Genomic DNA, 17,580 nt, shown 5'->3' with positions numbered 1-17,580 from the left:
GAGGCTACAGAAACGGATAACAATTACTGGGGACAAATAATGAAAAAAACAGGGACAGGAGTGGAGGTCAAAAGTTCCTTCACTCTACATGTGTTAATGACCATCTCTCCTTTCTGAATGGTCTTGATGTTCCACTTATAAAGCTATCCTTTCTTCTGCAATTCTGCTGCATGTTAGCTGCTCCTGGTAAAGTAGCTCCTATTTCACAGGCCCTGCAGACTGTTTTTAACTCATTTAAAAAAAGTTGTGATTGTTTTTGCTTCAATCTTAAACTGAGTAATGCAGCCATTGGCCCTTACCACATTAATAAAGCTTCTAGCTTCTTTTTACCTGGAGAAAAATGTGTGTTGTGTTATATATGGTGATGGACCTCACTGCATGCATCCTGCTCTTCAAAACCCTAGATCTGCCCATGACTCCTACTCCTGCCCTTGGAGCCGAGTGAGTACAGGGCAGTGTGAAGTGGAGCTGGTAATGTGAAGGGCAGGTCTGGAAGGCAGGCCGCTCAGGGTGCGAGGGAGGCCCTTGTGGAAGTGTGGGAAGCTACATGGAATCACGTTCACTTTTATTCTGAATGGAAGTATCTGTGTGGGGCTCCAGGGCCTGCTTTAAAGGTTCATTCGCACCAGCTTTCCTGAGTGCTGGGGAAGCAAGCAAACTCTGACCCTAGTGGCTAAGTACAGACAGTCAAAAATCCCAAGGCTGAATTGATTCCATCTTTGCAAGTCAGTCTAAGCTGCGTAGATTGAACTGACAAGCAAGTGATCAGATTTTCACTTTTGATTCCAGAAATGCAGCCACATGCCTGCAGTGGCCCAAGCCAGAAGATGGGGGGTGTTAGAGCATGCCTTCCTGCTCACCCACCTTGCAAAGGGGCCGGAGGGGAGGGGGTTGTGGGGGAGATGCAAAGCACCCTGGGATCCTGGGGGACTGTGAGTTAACTTGAATCTGGAGGGGATCTGCGACAGAAGTTCAATAAACCAATTTAATTTAAATCAGTTCAATCTGATACTATATCCACCTGGGTTTATCTTAAACCAGTTTTGCCATTTTGAAAGCAGTTTATATGCACAGGACTTTGGTTGTGTTACAGATTCAAACCAGTTTCTGATCACTTATACTGGTTCATGTGTAACTTCAGTCCCTAGCCGGTGTGTGCCAGGTGCTCTCTCTTGAGTTGTTGGAGAGTTCAGTCCTGTCGCTTCTCCCTCCTCACGCTGGGGCTGCAGTTGTGTCTCCGATTGGCTGGTTTCCCCAAGGGTGCCAGCCCCAAGTGCTGCCTCTAGGTCATCTGTGCCATGTTTGGTAAAGTCAGAGCAGCTCCTGCCCCCTCCCAGTACTACAGGGGCGGAGCCAGGGAAGGAAGCTGGGCTGGAGCGGAGACACGGAGGAAGCACAGTAGATGCTGATGGGGCTGGGCGCAACATATAGAACAGAGGTGGCTGCATCTGACACCAGCATGGTCTAATCCTGCACAAGCCTCAGCATTGGGGTCTCTGGGCTTCCGTGTGGTGGGCCCTGCCACCGATTCACTGATACACCTGGGCACCGCCCAGTGCCTCAGTTTCCCCAGCTGACCAGTTGTCTTTGCAAAGCACTCAGAGATCTCTGGCATATAGACCTGGCCATGGGAAGGGAAAGAAGTAGGGCTGAGCCCTAAAGAAAGCAGCAGTTTCTCACTTGCACGGCAAACCACAGGAAAAGCCTGCTGTCTGAGCCAGCATTGGTTCCTGCTGCATGCTTGGGTGACCTGCCCCAGAGCTGGGGAACACAGAGCAGCAGCTGTCTCTGCTAGCCTTGCTGGAGTAGGCATGGGGGTGGGGGCAATGGAAAGCCCCCCACTCCAGCCCTTCACTGATGGCTCTGGAGAGTAGCCCGTGGCCTCTTTCCAGCTGGTTATTTAATACTGAGTTGAAATTTCCAGCCACTCTGCCTACGGAGGAAACCTTTGTGCATGTGACCTCCCACAGCACTGGCTGTAGAAGCAGGGAAGGGTCAGACTCTGCCCTAGCTTGGAGGGATGTGAAGTGTCTCCAGTAGATCCAATAGCATCACACACTGGCAAGATAGTTCGGACTCTAGCTAATGACCCCAAAAAGGCATAGGCTTCCCCCTAGCCTGTTAACTCTGAAGGCTAGTGACAACTGCCCTATTTGATTATACTGCTGCTTCTCATTTTAACAGAGGTTTCTAGTTAACATGCTTGTCCCTCAGTGGGACAGTACCCTGCACCTTCATTCCTCTCCCCACAACAGTCTCATGGATTAGCTCTTCTCTGTACTATGCAGCCTAGGAGAGAAATGTTTGGATCTTAGTGACTTAGACAGTACCTAGTGCCAATAAAAGGGCTGGTCATGCCACTGCTGTTACAGATAGGCAATTAGCATTGCTCAGAAGCATTGGGCCTGGCATTGGTGGTATAGTGGTGAGTATAGCTGCCTTCCAAGCAGTTGACCTGGGTTCGATTCCCAGCCAATGCAGTTCCTTTTTCTATAGACCAGTCAGTCTTACCGCTATCCCTGGGAAAACCATTGAAAAATTATCAAGGAACACATCTGTGGGAGGTGGCTAATGTGATGCGGAGGGGTAACCAACATGGGTTTATAGCAGGTAGCTCCTGCCTGACTAACCTAGCTGCTTATTACAACAAGGCCACCAAATGTTTAGATGCAGGAGTCGAGGTGGATGTTATCTATCTGGACTTCAAGAAGGCCTTTGACACGGTATCCCATAGCATCCTTATTAATACACTGAGAATATTGCCTTGGATGATTACACGGTAGACTGGGTCAGGGGTCGCACTCAGAGAGTGGTGGTGGATGGGTCGGTGTCAACCTGGAAAGATGTGTGCAGCGGAGTCCCTCAGGGCTCAGTTCTGGGGCCGGTGCTGTTCAACATCTTCATCAGTGATCTGGATGAGGGGGTGGGAAGCGCCCTGTCCAAATTTGCGGATGACACAAAACTATGGGGTGAAGCTAACACCCTGGTGAGGAGGAACCAGATCCAGGCTGACCTAGATAGGTTGGGGAAGTGGGCAGAGAGCAACAGGATGCAATTCAATAAGGACAAGTGCAAGGTGCTGCATTTAGGGAGGAAGAACTGGCATCGTACCTATAGGCCAGGGGGGACTTTCTCAGCTCCACCGAGGCAGAAAGAGATCTTGGAGTCACTGTTGACTCTAGGATGAACATGAGTCGTCAATGTGATGAAGCAGTCGGCAGAGCCAATTGCACCTTGTCGTACATCCGTAGGTGCTTCACAAACAGGTCCAGGGAGGTGATGCTCCCCCTCTATGCGGCACTGGTCAGACCGCAACGGGAGTACTGTGTCTAGTTCTGGACGCTGCAATTCAAGTGGGATGGGGACAACCTGGAGAGGGTCCAAAGAAGGGCCACGCGTCTGACTGGAGGCCTGCAAGGAGAGCCCTACAAGGAAAGGCTAAGGGACATTAACCTTTTCAGCCTCTCCAAGAGAAGGCTGAGAGGGGACCTTGTGGCAGTGTGCAAATTCATAAGAGGAGAGCAACGTGAAGTAGGCAATGATCTGTTCACCAGGGCACCCCTGGAACAACAAGGAACAATGGCCATAAGCTATGGGAGAGAAGGTTTAGACTGGACATTAGAAAAAAGTTTTTCACGGTCAGGGTTGCCAGGATCTGGAAAGGGTTTCCAAGGGAGGTGATGCTCGTCCCATCCTTAGGGGTCTTCAGGAGGAGACTGGACAGGCACCTGTCTGGGATCACATGATCCCAGGTTTGGTGACCCTTTTCTTGCCTGCCAGGGGCAAGGGGTTGGACAGGATGGCCCACCGAGGTCCCTTCCGACCCTGGAATCTATGAATCTATGGATCTATAAAAAAGCACTTCTCCTGAGGTCTACCATATTTTTTATTAACAATATGTATCTTTTTCTCAAAAAAAACCCAAAACAAAACATCTACTGGAAACAGGGCTTATAAGTGAGGAAATACAGCAACAGTGGTTTCTGCCACTTAAGCTTCTGCCAGGCAAAAGCAAAAGTAACTGTGCACGTGATCCACAGAGAGCAGAACAACGAGCAGGTTCTGCTCCTTGCTGCTCCTCATTACTTACTGTAAAGAAAGATTTCTCTCTTTTTTTTCATTCTGCCTCTCAAAAACAAGGAGTGTTTCTTATTTTGTACGTAGTGTACACAAAAATAGGGCTTTTCAAGGCAGCTGGGTGGAAGGGAATGGGAAATCAGTGGGGCAGCTTATGGGCACCTCTAACAAGAGCTCAAAGGACTTTCCAGCATTTCATGCTTGCTGGAACCAGGGCAGTCGCAATCCCATGGGAAGAGACTGGCAGGAAGGCTGCTGACCCTATCTGGGAATGGAGACAAGGAGTGGACATAAGATGGAGCAATCCTCTCATCTCCCAGCCCATGAGGGAGATGGAAGAGAACTGCAGCCAAAGTCAGCTTGCAGTGCCAGGCAGGAAGGGCTGAGGAGCGTCCCCAAGAACAGGGCAAATGCTGGAGGGGGATAGTTTCTCCATCCCTTGCTGGGGGGCAACAGGGGTTCCCAGAGTTTGCTGCCTAGTATTTCCTCAGGCCTCTTCCCAGTCAGACTTTCCTTCCCTGTTAGTACTTCTAGTCCAGCCTGGAGGAGCTGCCCACAGGCTCTACCCAGTCACCAATCTAAATATCGGAGCACCCCAAGGGATTTCAGACCACAGCCCACCCAAGAACCCACTCTCCCCTTAGAGGAAGCCCAGCTCCTAGGCTACTCTCCCATGAAGCCCACTCACCTGACCTCACCACCCAAGCCCACACCCTTCAACTGGGGCCAGGGGCCAAGTGCAGCCAATTCCACATCCCTTCAAGTGTCAGCCAAGTCACTGATATGGCTATTAATCCAGCTGGCCTGCTCCCTCCAGAGAACATTCCTGACATGGGGTATCCTAACAAAGTGAGTCTATCTTGTGCCCTTTCCCAGTACATGTTGGAGGAGGGGTGGCTTTTCCCAACCAGAGGGACCAGACCTTAGTTAGGAAGGCCCAGAGGCTGATCGCACCTGGCCAAGGTGATCCTTGGCATCCCTTTTCTAGGCCTTTGTACTAAGCTCATCTCCAGCACTGGGATGGATGTGGCCCCTCTATGCCTATCCTCCATAGGAATGGATGCTTGCAAAAAAGCTCATGAGAGAAAGTAGGGACCATCCGCACTTACCTGCACCAACACCAGTTAGAGTGGCAGGGTGACCAGTTACATGGCTGCATGGGGAGCTTGTGAACACTGGACCTCATGACGCCACTTACAGAGCCTGCAAACTGCAGAATCTGCTACCCATGGGCACAGGCCTGAGAGATACCCGCAGCTCCTGCAGTCACCACGTGGACTTACCCCCCAGCCCTGCACCCAGGGAAGGTGGGACAGCGGGCTGGTTGCTCTCGGTCCCCAGGACACAGGGAAGCTGGCCAGCTTGCAGACCTGGGGGGCAGCAGCAAGGGGAGGTGAGTGAGAGGGGGCTGGAAGCTCCATGCTGTCCATCCAGGCTGTGGAGCATTGTAGGAAAGGTAAAGGAGTCTGTGCTGACTTCTGCTGTAATCTGCAAGGTGTGAGGGGTTCCAGATGTGGCTGGCACCTGACTGTGCTGGGCTCAGCTTGGAAAGGGATGGGACAGAGAGGGCAAGGAAGGGGAGGGAAGGGTGGGGGGAAGAGGAGTGGCAGGACATTGAAGGCAGCTGGGAGTGCTGGAAAAAACTAAGGGGAAGGTTACTGGAAGAGGGAGGCTTTGCAGGACATGATTCCCACTCCTGCAGGAGCTGTACTGAGGCAGGGGAGATGCTGCCACTGCTTGTACTGCAGCAGTAGCCTCTGTGGGGAGCTGTGCTAGGTGCTGTGCATATAGGCAGGGCGTGGCGACATGGACAGCAAGAGGGAAAAACCAGAGGCAGCAGGAGATAGTGAGTTTCCAAAGTCACTGCACAGCTCAGGGCAGAGCCAGGGGTGGAACTGAAGTCTTTCAGTGCAGTGTCCTACCACTTGCCCACACCACTTTCTAAAAGTGCTGCCTGAAGCATTTTTAAGGTGCTTGTCCCCAGCAGCACTAAGGGGAGAATTATTATAGGTCAGATTTGTTGCTGTGCTCTGTTCTCCAAGGAGTGTTGCTCAGAGAGCTGCTGTCTGGGCTAGTGGGCACTGCTCTGAGGTCATCTGGCTGCTCTCTACTGCGTTCTAATTGCACGCTGGGCTGCACTGGTAGGACTGCTAACGGCATACTGGGCTGCATTACTAGGAGCATTTCCAGCAGATCGAGGGAAGTGATTATGTCTCTCTATTCAGCACTGGTGAGGCCAGATCTGGAGTACTGTGTCCAGTTTTGGGCCCCCCACTACAGGAAGCATGTGGACAAATTGGAGCGAGTCCACCGGAGGGCAATGAAAATGATTAGTGGACTGGGGAGCATGTCTTATGAGGAGGGCTGAGGGAACTGGGCTTATTTAGTTTGGAGAAGACAAGGACTGATAGGACACTTAATGACAGTCTTGAACTACCTTCCAAAGAGGATGGAGCTGGACTGTTCCCAGTGGTGGCAGATGACAGGACAAAGAGCAATGTTCTCAAGTTGCAGCAAGGGAAGTTTAGGTTGGATATTAGGAAAAGCTTTCTCACAAGGAGGGTGGTGAAGCACTGGAACAGGTTACCCAGAGAGGTGGGGGAATCTCCATCCTTGGAGGTTTTTTAGACCTGGCCAGACAAACCTTGTCTGGGATGATCTAGTTGGGGGTGGTCCTGCTTTGAGCAGGGGGTTAGACTAGATGACCTCCTCCCCACTTTCTATGATTCCTGCAGAGCCAGAGGTCGGCTTGTTTGCTGGACAGGATTCTTTGGCTCTACACCTGTGAGGTCCAACCTTTTGGGTAGTGCTACAAATTAGCCCCTTACCCTCTCCAAGTGCTGCTCAGATCCCCTTCACCTGCCCAGTCTACTGCTCTACTTTCTACCCCTTTCCCCGCACTCCCTGCAAATCCACTGCTCTGCTTCATGCCTCATTCTCTCTGCTCCTTGCCTGACCTGCTGCTCTGTTTTTCTGCTCCCTGCCCTATCTCCCATATGTATAGACCTTTGCCAGCTCCAGTGGTGCAATAGGTTAGCACGTGGTACTTATAAGGCAGTACTGAGGAAGTGATGCCAAGGTTGTGAGTTCAAGCCTCACCTGGAGCATTTAACTTTTGGAGGGCCAGGTGTATGATTAGAGACCAGGTCTTACAAGGAGAGACTGCAAGGCTTGGGACTGTTCAGCCTGGAGAAGAGAAGACTTGGAGGGCACTTGGTGGCAACCTATAATCATATCAAGGGCATACATCAGGGCCTGGGGGAGTATCTGCTCACCAAGGCCCCTCAGGGGAGGACATGATATAATGGTCACAAGCTGACTGAAGATCACTTTAGACTAGACTTAAGAAAAAATTTCTTTACAAGTCACGTACCAAGGGTTTAGAACAGGCTCCCCACAGAGGTGGTATAGTCACCCACCCTGGCAGTCTTCAAAAAGTATCTTGATGTCCATTTTGCTGGGGTCATCTGATCCCAGTAGTCTTTCCTGTCCAAGTGCAGCAGGGACTGGACTCAATGATCTGTAAGGACCCTTCCAGCCCCTAACAACTATGAAACTATCTGCCACTGTGCCGCCTGTTCCTTTCCTGATCTGCCACGTGACACACACAGAGGCTGCCTGTGCCATTTGTGGCACACGTGCTGCAGGGTAGCCACCCCTGCCCTAGACAGACAAGGGAGCAAGGGTGAGGGGCTTTGCTCCTGCCCCTTGGGGCATCTGCTTGAGGGAACCTGGTCCTTCCAGGGTAATGGAAAAGGTTAATGCAGCTCAGTGAGCAGAAGTTTAGTCCTGTGGCGGGTGGATCATTGGCAAAGGACTTCATGAATCAACTCTGAGTGCTGCAGGCATTGGAGATACCATCTCCAGGCAGGTGCTTAGCAAACCTGGAGGAGGTTCAGTCTGAGTTGTGTATGAGAAGGGGCCTGGCAGATGAGACATCCCATATTTTCCCAGGGGATCGATGTGATTTGAGTGCCTTTGCACCAGGGTCTCACACCCCCAGCACTTTAATAAAGCATAGAAGGAGTGACAGTCCTCAAAGGAGCCTGAGGAGATCATGGGGAGGAGATGGTCTTGCCTATGTCTGGAGAGGCAGGAACCCAGTGCTAGTGAAGGCCCCAGCTGCAGCCTCTCATTCAGGATGGGGAGAGCCCTGGCGAGGCTGGGGGCAGCCAGATGGGATTCAGTGGAACCCATTAGAAGAACAAAGGGATCTAAGCCCAGCATTGTCTGCACAGACAGGCCACCAAGCTGCTCCTGCATGAGGCCACTAGCAGCCCAGGCTGGGCTACAGCCAGCACCCCATAGGCAACATGACATAAAGTGTGTTATGGTTTCCCTGAGCAGCCCAATCCTTCTTCTATGCCATCCTATCTGTCCCCAGCCGTGCCAGGTCCTTGCCATGGCCTGTCTCTCCTGGACCTGTCTGTCTGTCTCTGTCTATGCTCTGTAGCTCTTTCCCATGGTTTCTTTAAATCTTGGGTCTCCACTGTGGGAACAGGGATCAAAACACTTCTGTGAGCATCCCCCCCTCCTCATCTGATCTCCCCACCAGTACTGCTCTGCTCTTCCTGCCTGTAGCTGCAGCGTCTCTGAAAATAGTCTGAGAGGGACGTGCTGCCCAGAGCATATCTACTAACACCCCCTGGCCCTTTCTAGCCCTCCAAGCATCTTCCTCTCATAACAGGATGGCCTCCTAGTTCAGCCTCCTTTGCTTAGATTGCTCCTGTCTGGCCCCCAGATCCATTTGTCCAGCATAGTGCCACAGTACTGAAGTCTCCAGGGAGCCCTTCAATTCAAGGAGATCTGCTTTACACATGGGGAAAAGCAAGGTATGGAGAAGCCACGTGACTTTGCCAAAGTTATTCAGGGAGTCTGTCGCACAGCAGGGTCTTGAACCCACCTCTTCTCATGCCATAACTAGTGTCTTAATTCCAGGATGTCCCTTCTTTAATGCCCCTAGGAGAAAGTGCTGCTTCTCCTGCAGTCCCACTGAAGTCACTAGCAAGACCCTCCAGTCACTCCCTTGAGTATCTCAACTGCACACCCAGAGCAGAGCACTGGAGAGGGGGCTCTGGATCAGGGGAAAGGCTGTGTTTTGCACTACTAACATCCCAGCCTGTTCTCTGACATGGGGGGGGCAATTATTAACAACAGGCAGCAGGAACCTGTTGGAGAAGCACTCACCCTTTGTGAAGCTCATCTCATCCTCCACTGACCACCTAGATGCTTTCTTTAGAGGTTTGGTGAGGAGGACCAGGGCCCAGAAGCCTCCCTGGTTAGACCCTGCCTGTCCACCCTGTGCCACCGCATTCATGGGAATCTCATCTTGCCATATGGCTGCAGTTGCTCGCTCTTTCTACACCTGAGACTCACACCACTCCCTCCCATCTCCTGCCCTACCTCCATTCCCTCTTCTCAGACACTCCCTCTACTTCCCCTTCCTGGAAGCTGCTTTGTATCTAGTGTCACACGTTCTCAACGCTGATGAAAGCCATTAGGATAAAATGGGCAGGCCGGCATAAACAGATTATGCAATTTAGCTTTGTGATTCTTACTTGTAACCAATGACCTGAGCTTGACCAAAGTGCGGGGGCAGAATTTTAAACTGCTTAAAAGATTTAGGAGCCTCCTTTCCATTTTTGTGAGGGGCTCGAGGCCAGATTTACAAAGAAGCCTAAAAGCAGAGATTGATTTTTCAAAAGGACATAAGAAGATTAGTCTCTAACTCCCTTTGATCACGTCAGATTCTTTTGCAAATCCCATCTCTTTAGATGCCTCGGAAAAACTGACCTCTGGGTATTTAGATCTAGCTCTTCAAGGAGCAGTGAGGGGCCCAGCACCTTGAGGATCTAGGCTTTAGGAATCAAATGCATCTTTGGCTATAAATAGATCTTGCACTTCTCCTGGGAAAAAGCATCCTATAGAAGTCCATATCTACCATCCCGCTTCGAGCCCCTCTTAAGTATGCAGGATAACATGTTTTCTCCCAGGATGTAGCTGTGTGTGCCTGCAGGTTTACTGCACTTTTTCCCAGGACAAGCTAGCCAGGCTGTGTGATCCTCACTAGTGGAAAAGCAGCAAAGGAGCTTGGAAGGGCAACATGGGAATGATTGTGCTACACCTGTTCTGATCTGGGTCAAACCCCAGGGCAATTAGGCCTATGTCAAATGAGACATCTATTTACAGCCTTAGAGGATGTTTACACTGCAATCAGGTGTTGGGACTGTAGCATGGGTGGGAACATCTGAGTTTGCTTTCAGATAGCTCACTGAGGTGCTCACTAGCACACTTCTGTTGCACCTCAAGCAGAGGCTCCTAAGTACCCAAGTCACTTTTAAGTACCCAAGTCACTTTTCAGAACAGGGCAGAGGCCACAATATCTGCCAGAAAGAAGATTGTGATGTAGAAGGCAAAACATTTTTCAACACATACCTTTTTGCCACAAATCAGTTGCTAGGAAATTAGAGTTCACATTATGTATGAGAAACACGGTAAGCGCAGTTTCTGTTGCTTACTGGGCAAAACCAAAAGTAAAATGTGCAGCAATCCACAGGGAGCAGAACAGCGAGGGGGTTTGGCTTTCAACTTTTTTAGGCTCGAAGCGCCCCTCAGAAAATGCCAGCTCTTAGATTTCACTTGTTTTTTGACTATAGAAAAATGGAGCAATTCTGTTGCAAAGACCTCAGAAAGACCACAGCCAGGCAGAATCCTTTTGGCACTATGGATTCCTATTTGAAACCTCTGGGTTTATCCCGTGAATTGTGTTTGCATATCTAACAGTGCTAACATTGCCTAGCCCTCTGCATCATCCCTGAAAGGCTCTCAAGGCACTGCCCTAGCTGCTGCTACTTACTTACTTGCTTACTACAAGGAAGGATCTTTTCTCCCCTTCATTCTGCCTTTCAGAAACAAGGAGCATATTATATTCCATGGTGTGTTATATTAAGAAAAGATGATACTTCTTTTTGTTTCTTATAGGGATGGCAACTGACAGTGAGTTGAGCAAATTCTCCTTCACTTGGGAACCTTTAAATGAAGATCCTAGAAGATATAGGGTAAAATCCCAAAGCACCTAAATGCTCTTAGAGCCCAAGTTCATGTGGGCATATCTGAGGGAAAGATCCTTCCAAACAAAGGGACTTTGGTTTCTAAGTGACTTGGGAAAGTGGGACACTGCCAAAAATGTAACGCTGGGGCATTTTGGTGGCCCTTACAAATGAAATTTAGGCTCTTACATGATCCTAAAACTTTTACCTTTTATCTTTTTAGGCCCTTGATTTAGGTTTTCTAAGAGACAGAGGCTTTCTGCCACCGTTGCTCTGATAGTCAATCATAGCTGCTGTTTAACATTCCCATCTGCAAACTCTTCGAGGAAGGGATTGCAGCCCAGTGATTAGAGCCATTTGGAGGTGCCTCACTTTGTAGATGATTCACATGAGAGCAGGATCACGGTGGATCAAAGGGAGACCCATGGATTCAGAGCTACCAACATGGGATAGTGCATTCCTCTGGCCAAGAGCCCTCCCCTTTCCCTATGCTAATCTATTTCTACCTCCTCAAAAGCCTCAAGCATTCCCTTTGGCGATGCATAAAAACATGCTGGAGTGTCTGTATTAAAAAATGCCTTTGCAATGACTGGAGCCTGCCAGCCACTGCTCTTCTCAACCCGCGTTATACTGAATAGAAAGCCTGTCAGAAGAAAGCCAGCCACATCTGGCATTCAGCTGGGCAGCCTCAGGAAGACACGTGGTTCGGGTTGTGACACTTCAGACCTCCTGGTTCTAATGCAGGAGCAGGGCTCTCTGTGGGGTGATATATTGCAGGAGGCCGGTCAATGAACACAAAGTGATGAAATCTCAGGCGAGGAGAGAGTTACATCCTAATGGGTTTAACAGGAGCAGCTCTGGCTGATAATAATCTAGGGCATGCTCATGGTGCCTTTTATCTGTGCATCTCCAAGCATGCCACAAACATTAACTCATTAAGCTCCAGAACACCTTTGAGCTAGGTCCTGCATTCCTCCCATGTGCAGACCCTCCAATGGGCCAACTCTCCAGCAGATGTAACATCAGCAGAGTTTCACTGGAGTGAATGCAGCTTTGATGATTTATGCCAGCTGCAGAGCCATATGGGAGTTGACATGTGGGATCAGCTCCTGATTCTCCAATGGGGAAATCAAGGCACAGAAAAAAGGAAAGGACTTGCTTATGGGGAGTGGAAGAACCAGAAATAGGGCCCAGGAGTCCTCACACCCCCATTGCCCCAGTTCTGATCATTGGATCATATGGTGAAGCTATGCTGAGAGTTGTTTCCTCATTGTGCCTCCTCAACATGGAGAATAGCAGAGCCCTTGATACCTCTCCAGTCTCAACACACTGTGAACCTCCCCTACACCCACCCTCCCCAAAGCTTGCACATGTCTTACCGTAAACAGGTAGCTGGGCTCCCACCAGAGCCTGTGCAGGAATACTTCACTGTCAAGATTTTATTCTCAGGACAAGATTCACTGCTGAAAAGGAGGAGAAGGAGGAATGTAAGACTTGTTTGTTCTTGGAAGATCAAACTACCAGCTACCCTGTCCCATCCCACGTCGGCCCCAGCCACCTGGGACATCAGCCACTGTTCTGTGGTTTTATTGCTTGAAGGACCCTGATCTTGAAGTACACTAGGGACTTAAGATGGTGTATAGATGTCCCTCCAGCCTCTCCCTACTTCCACTTGCCTGTTCCTGGATCTGCTACTGGCTAAGTCATCTACGGCCATCATACCTCCTGATCTAGCTACATGCCTGTCTTTGGTGGTAACCTAGGGCTAAGCTAATGTCATGCCTGCTAGGGTAAGTGAAAGCAAGCCATAGCACTGTTAAGTAATAGCGTTATGCTGATTAGCAATTGAATGCCGAGGTTTCCAAGTGGCTCATTGGGAACAGCTGTCGCTGGGCCAAAAGGCTTCTGCTGTGGAGGAGAGAGTGTGGGATGCTGTGGGGACTGGGTAAGAGATGGCCCTCCCGATACCTTGTTGTCAGTTTTCACGTTAAAAAAGCCTAACCCCAGGAGGAGCTTTGGCTCTGCCAGCATATGGACTGCGTCCAAAAACTGGCTGGGAGAGGCACCTGCCTTGCAAGCGTGTGTTTTAGTGGAGCTTTGCATGAGTGATGGCTGCACAGTCTGTGTGTCTGTGCGTGCGCACATACGATTGTGTGCATCTGTCTGCCTCTCACACTAGTGAACCATCTGGCAGTGCTCCAAGCTACATACCTTCAAGGATCAGGAGTCAGAAATTTGTAAGTTTGGCCTCAATACCGTGAGCTTTTTAGGAAAACAAGCAAGTCAGGGATCTTTCCATTTGCCTCCTAGTTTTTGAGCCTGCCGGGAATGGGGGTGGGGGCAGTGAGGGTCACGTTTCCAGCCTTTTCTCTGCAAACACTAGCATTAGAAACTTTCTCTTTTTGTTAAAATGAAAGCAACACTTCTTATGTAATCTTGGAGTGGGGACTTTACAAAAAAGCATCAAATAGGACTGGAGCTGTGATAAAACCTGCAAGAGTTGGCAACACTGCCTAAGGCCAAATTTACCCCTAGCGTAACTCTATCAAAGGTGCGTTCCCACTGGGGCTCCCAGAAAACTCCTGGAAACATCCTCTGATGTCCATCCCACTGATCTATTCCTTTAAATATGATCCACATTAAATTTCCCCTCCCAAGCAATTGTGCAACCCTTTGCCTGGACTCTGCACTCAGATCCAAGCCAGCCCCAGTGATCTCAGCCCTACAAGTGGTCCAGGGTGGGCCTGGAAAAGGTTACCAGGCCTTGGGCCATGGAGAGGTTCGCAAGGGGTCGCATGGCTCAGCGTGGAGAGGAGGCTGTCACGTGGCTGTGAGTGGGCGTAAGGCCGGCGGGAGCACCAACAGGCAGAGTTAAAGCATTTCTCCTGGTCGCTGCAAGCAAATTGGTTTTGACAGGCGTCGGGAACTGTGTCATTTGTTCCAGCGATTCCATTGCGCAACACCATGGAAAACAATCGCCTCTGAGGCTCAAGGAAGTGGATGGGAGAAGATTTCGGGTCAAAACTTGGCTGGTTTAAGATCCATCCCAAGATCCACATCCAGTTACACCCCCTGGGTCTCTGGCTTCTAGCAAATATTTCTGTTTCTTGTCCTAGCTCTACACAACTTTCCAAAGACAGGCTGCCTGTCTCTGAGATGTCCAGGAACCTCGGGCTCGTTCTTGTTCAGATTCAGGATTTGAACCCAGCACCCCATCCTCCTCTCCCAACCCTGGTTGAACAGTGATGTGACCCCCAGTGACTTCCTCCCTGCTGAGAATCAGGGAGTTCTTCCTGATTTACACCTGCCTTGTGAGGGGAGGGCCAAATGCATACCCTGAAATTCTCCCTTCTGCCAAATTCCCACTGTGCCAAATCCAGCTCTGGTGCAATGCTGTTGAAATCAATGGAGTTATGCCTCCTTAGACCCCGGTCACCTTGACCTCATCAGGAGTTTTGGGTGCTCAGGTTTTGGCCCATACATTTTGTATCCCTAATGATTGCTCTGAAGGGACAAATGAAGGATATACCTCTTTCCCCTGCTCCTTTAGGAGGACGAGAACCTGGCTCTGTGGTTTTTCCATTGCATGGCAGCACCTAGTAATGCCTCTGTGGGCAAAGGCACCTGGGAGTCTAGATGCTGTCATCTACGGTAGCTTTAGATTGGAGGGCTGTTGAGTCTGGGATGCATTTTGGTAAGCATAGTCCATAGTGGAGCCCCACTGGGCACATCCACGCTGTCTCCAAACCATGCTAGGGGATGCTGCCATGACACGTGACGTGCTCACTCATGCTTGGCCGTGCTTAGTGGCATAGGCGCTGTTGGCCCCATGACTTCCATATTGGGGTGTAGCATGCACAGAGCATGCAAGCTGGGCTTCACAGTGGTGGCCTCTAGCATGGTTGTTGGATGCCCATGGGGTTCAAATTCATTGTAGGGCCTGCTTGGTGCCATGGGCCACACCCCACCTCTCAGTATTGACACTGTCATAGATCCGAGGGGCCTGGCCAAGAAGAGGAAGCTGTAAGTCAAGAATGAGCTACAAAGGGCTTTGGGGAATCAGTCATAGGAGACTGACTTTCAGTCACTAGCCACCCAGGTTGGATCCAACTGCATAATCTAGCAGGGAAAGAGTCTCTCTCCCCTGAGGGCTGCTAAGCAGCTGGAGGAAACTAAGCCCAGTTCCTACAGGACCATTGCCAAATGCAATTAACACTTGTTGGCACCCCCTTGTTGGCAGTCTCAGGTATGAGACTGGGCCTGAGTGTCCCACAGTGGGAGGAATCCTTTCTCTTGACTGAAGCAATGCTTCACTGTCCACTCGGCCTGGCCTGCAGCCAACGTCTGAGAGGCTATGGTCAGGCCAGCGCAAAATCCACTTTTAACCCAGGAAGGACTGACATGCATTGAAAGAGGCTCTACTGGAAGAGCTGGAGGGGTGCAGGCCACGTTGAATGGGCGTTCACAGAGCTGTGTGGAGAGACCAGGGGGGTGGACAACCAGGGCAGCTCTAGCTCAAGGCTGAGTGGCCCTGCTGGGACTGATGGAGAGAAGATCATGGACCTTTATTTTTGGGAGGACTAATTTCACCCTTGCTCCTACAAAAGACAACTATTGGCAATTGGCAGATAGGTGAATATCCTTCATGGAAACAGTGACAGTCCCTGTAGTTCAGGGGCTCTTCGGACACCTGGCGGAGTGCCAAGCATCAGAGACTCTGCGTGCCCTGGGGGCCTCTCTAATCATCCTAATTATGCTCCTGAAAGCAAGGTGAGATCAGTTTCTATGGAGCTGGGGGAGGCGGGGGACTAGCTGAGAGGCAGTACCTCACCCCATCCAGCTTGCTATGGGAAGGAGCCTGCATTTGGGCACCTCATGGCATGTGCCGGGAGGGGGTGGGGGGAATTTTTCTGCTGTGCCAGAGCACAAAGTCCAAGGGGGATTTGCCAGGGTAGAGGGTGAGGTGGGGATGGCTGCTTTTGGGGGTCCTGTGGCTCCCACCCAGCACCCACCACCCCATCACAACCCAGGCCCAAACCAAACAGCTCTCTTCCTTTTCCCCATGGAGATGAGCAGCGTCCCCACTGAGCAGACCTCCCTTATTGGGATCCTAGTCCTTGCCTTCCTGCTAATCATCTCCTCCCAGCTGGCCCCACTCCCTTGCCTCACAGCTCCAGTGGAGAAGAACCCCAGCACCCAGAAGTACTGCTGTAGAGACCAATACTTAGCACCCACCAGTGCAGGGAGCTGGGGGCCAGGGCTCCCAGAGGAAGGTGCTGCAGGGGCCATGCACTGCCTTACCTTGTCTGCTCGGCGGAGAATCGCCCGAAGGGCCCAGAGAGCGACTCCAGCGGCGAGATCAGGGAAGCCAAGAGCAGCTCAGCTTCCAGCAGGCGCAGCAGCAGCAGCATTGCCACTGGAGTGGACTCCTGCGCTGGTCCTGGCTGCTGCTTGGTCCAGACCTCCCTGGGGTCACACTGGGTCCATGCAAGAACCAGGCACCGTCTGGCTGTGGTGGCTTCAGGGTCTTTAACCTCCAGTGCCTCCCCTCCAGCTCAGCTCCCCGGCCTGCCTGCCTCTTTCCCAATCAGCACAACCGTCTGCCGGAGATGCAGCCTCTACTCCTTCCTTTCTCTTGGATTCCCAGAGCTCGCTTGCCCTCCAGGCCGGGGCACAGTTTCTCACATGCCTCCCCAGCCCTGCTCCCTGGTGCCTTGTTTGGGAAAAGCCACTTCCAGATGCTCCTCTCAGTGGTTAGGGTGAAAGCAGTGCCTCTTGCTCTCTCCTCACTCTGCCCTGTGGGCTCTGCTGTGTTTTAATAAGCATCCTGGCTCCCTGCCCCACTGACAGAGTTCAACTCCTCCTAGGTCCTACCCCCAGCAGCAACCAGCTGCTGCTGCACTTTTCCTCTCTCTCCCTCCCTGGCTCTCTCCCTTCATATCCTGATGCTGGTTCCCACTGGCTGAAGAGCCCCCTCTCCTGGTACCAAAGGAAGGAGAACTTCCCTAACAGTTTCCTTCCCCCTGTCGGAAGAAGGCTGAAAACCTTCCTACCTCCAAAAGCTTCTTTCCCTTATTGCCAAGACTCCTGCCAGCCACAGAGCCTAGCTCCTTCCCTGGGGCCCTGTGAACTATTATGAGCTTTCCTGCAATGTCTTAGGTGGTCTAATAGAAGGTATCATCTCTGAACCAAGAGTGCTAGAGTTTTTGCATTTCTTTAGGAGCTTTCCTGTCCTTTGAATAGATGCTAGAGTGGCACCTGGACCCTCATCCAGTGCCCACCATGTGATGGGCATGCAAAGGAATAATGAACCAGGGAGAGATTATGGGCCTTGTTTTTATGTATATGCAGCTCCATTCATGCCAACTGGGCAATGCACGTGAGCCTTAAAGACAGTGTTTAAATTCAGATACAGTGTGAATAGATGATACTGCTTCCTAATCACCCAGGGCGG

General features: G+C 50.9%; 1 protein-coding gene and 2 non-coding genes across 3 annotated transcripts in view; 2 read left to right on the top strand and 1 right to left on the bottom strand.

Annotated features, from left to right (window-relative positions):
* LOC149852452 (collagen and calcium-binding EGF domain-containing protein 1-like) overlaps positions 1–16,952 on the bottom strand; it is a 34,239-nt gene extending 17,287 nt beyond the window's left edge. The window contains exons 1-2 of the mRNA XM_090029385.1: positions 16,428–16,952; positions 12,506–12,589 (exon numbers count right to left, since the gene is read on the bottom strand). Coding sequence (XP_089885511.1) covers positions 12,506–12,589; positions 16,428–16,537 — 194 coding nt within the window. The 5' untranslated portion in view covers positions 16,538–16,952. The remainder of the gene's footprint in view (positions 1–12,505; positions 12,590–16,427) is intronic.
* Positions 2,409–2,480, top strand: TRNAG-UCC (transfer RNA glycine (anticodon UCC)). The gene has a single exon. It is a non-coding gene; the product is annotated as a tRNA-Gly (tRNA).
* Positions 7,092–7,184, top strand: TRNAI-UAU (transfer RNA isoleucine (anticodon UAU)). Its single transcript is given in 2 exon segments — positions 7,092–7,129; positions 7,149–7,184. It is a non-coding gene; the product is annotated as a tRNA-Ile (tRNA).
* Positions 16,953–17,580: the final 628 nt, after the last annotated feature.

This window comes from Crocodylus siamensis, chromosome 15, assembly GCF_052110815.1.
Source record: "Crocodylus siamensis isolate JL-2025a chromosome 15, ASM5211081v1, whole genome shotgun sequence".
Taxonomy (NCBI): domain Eukaryota; kingdom Metazoa; phylum Chordata; order Crocodylia; family Crocodylidae; genus Crocodylus; species Crocodylus siamensis.
Note: the sequence above shows the minus strand (reverse complement) of the source record. Positions and strands in the feature narration are given on the sequence as shown.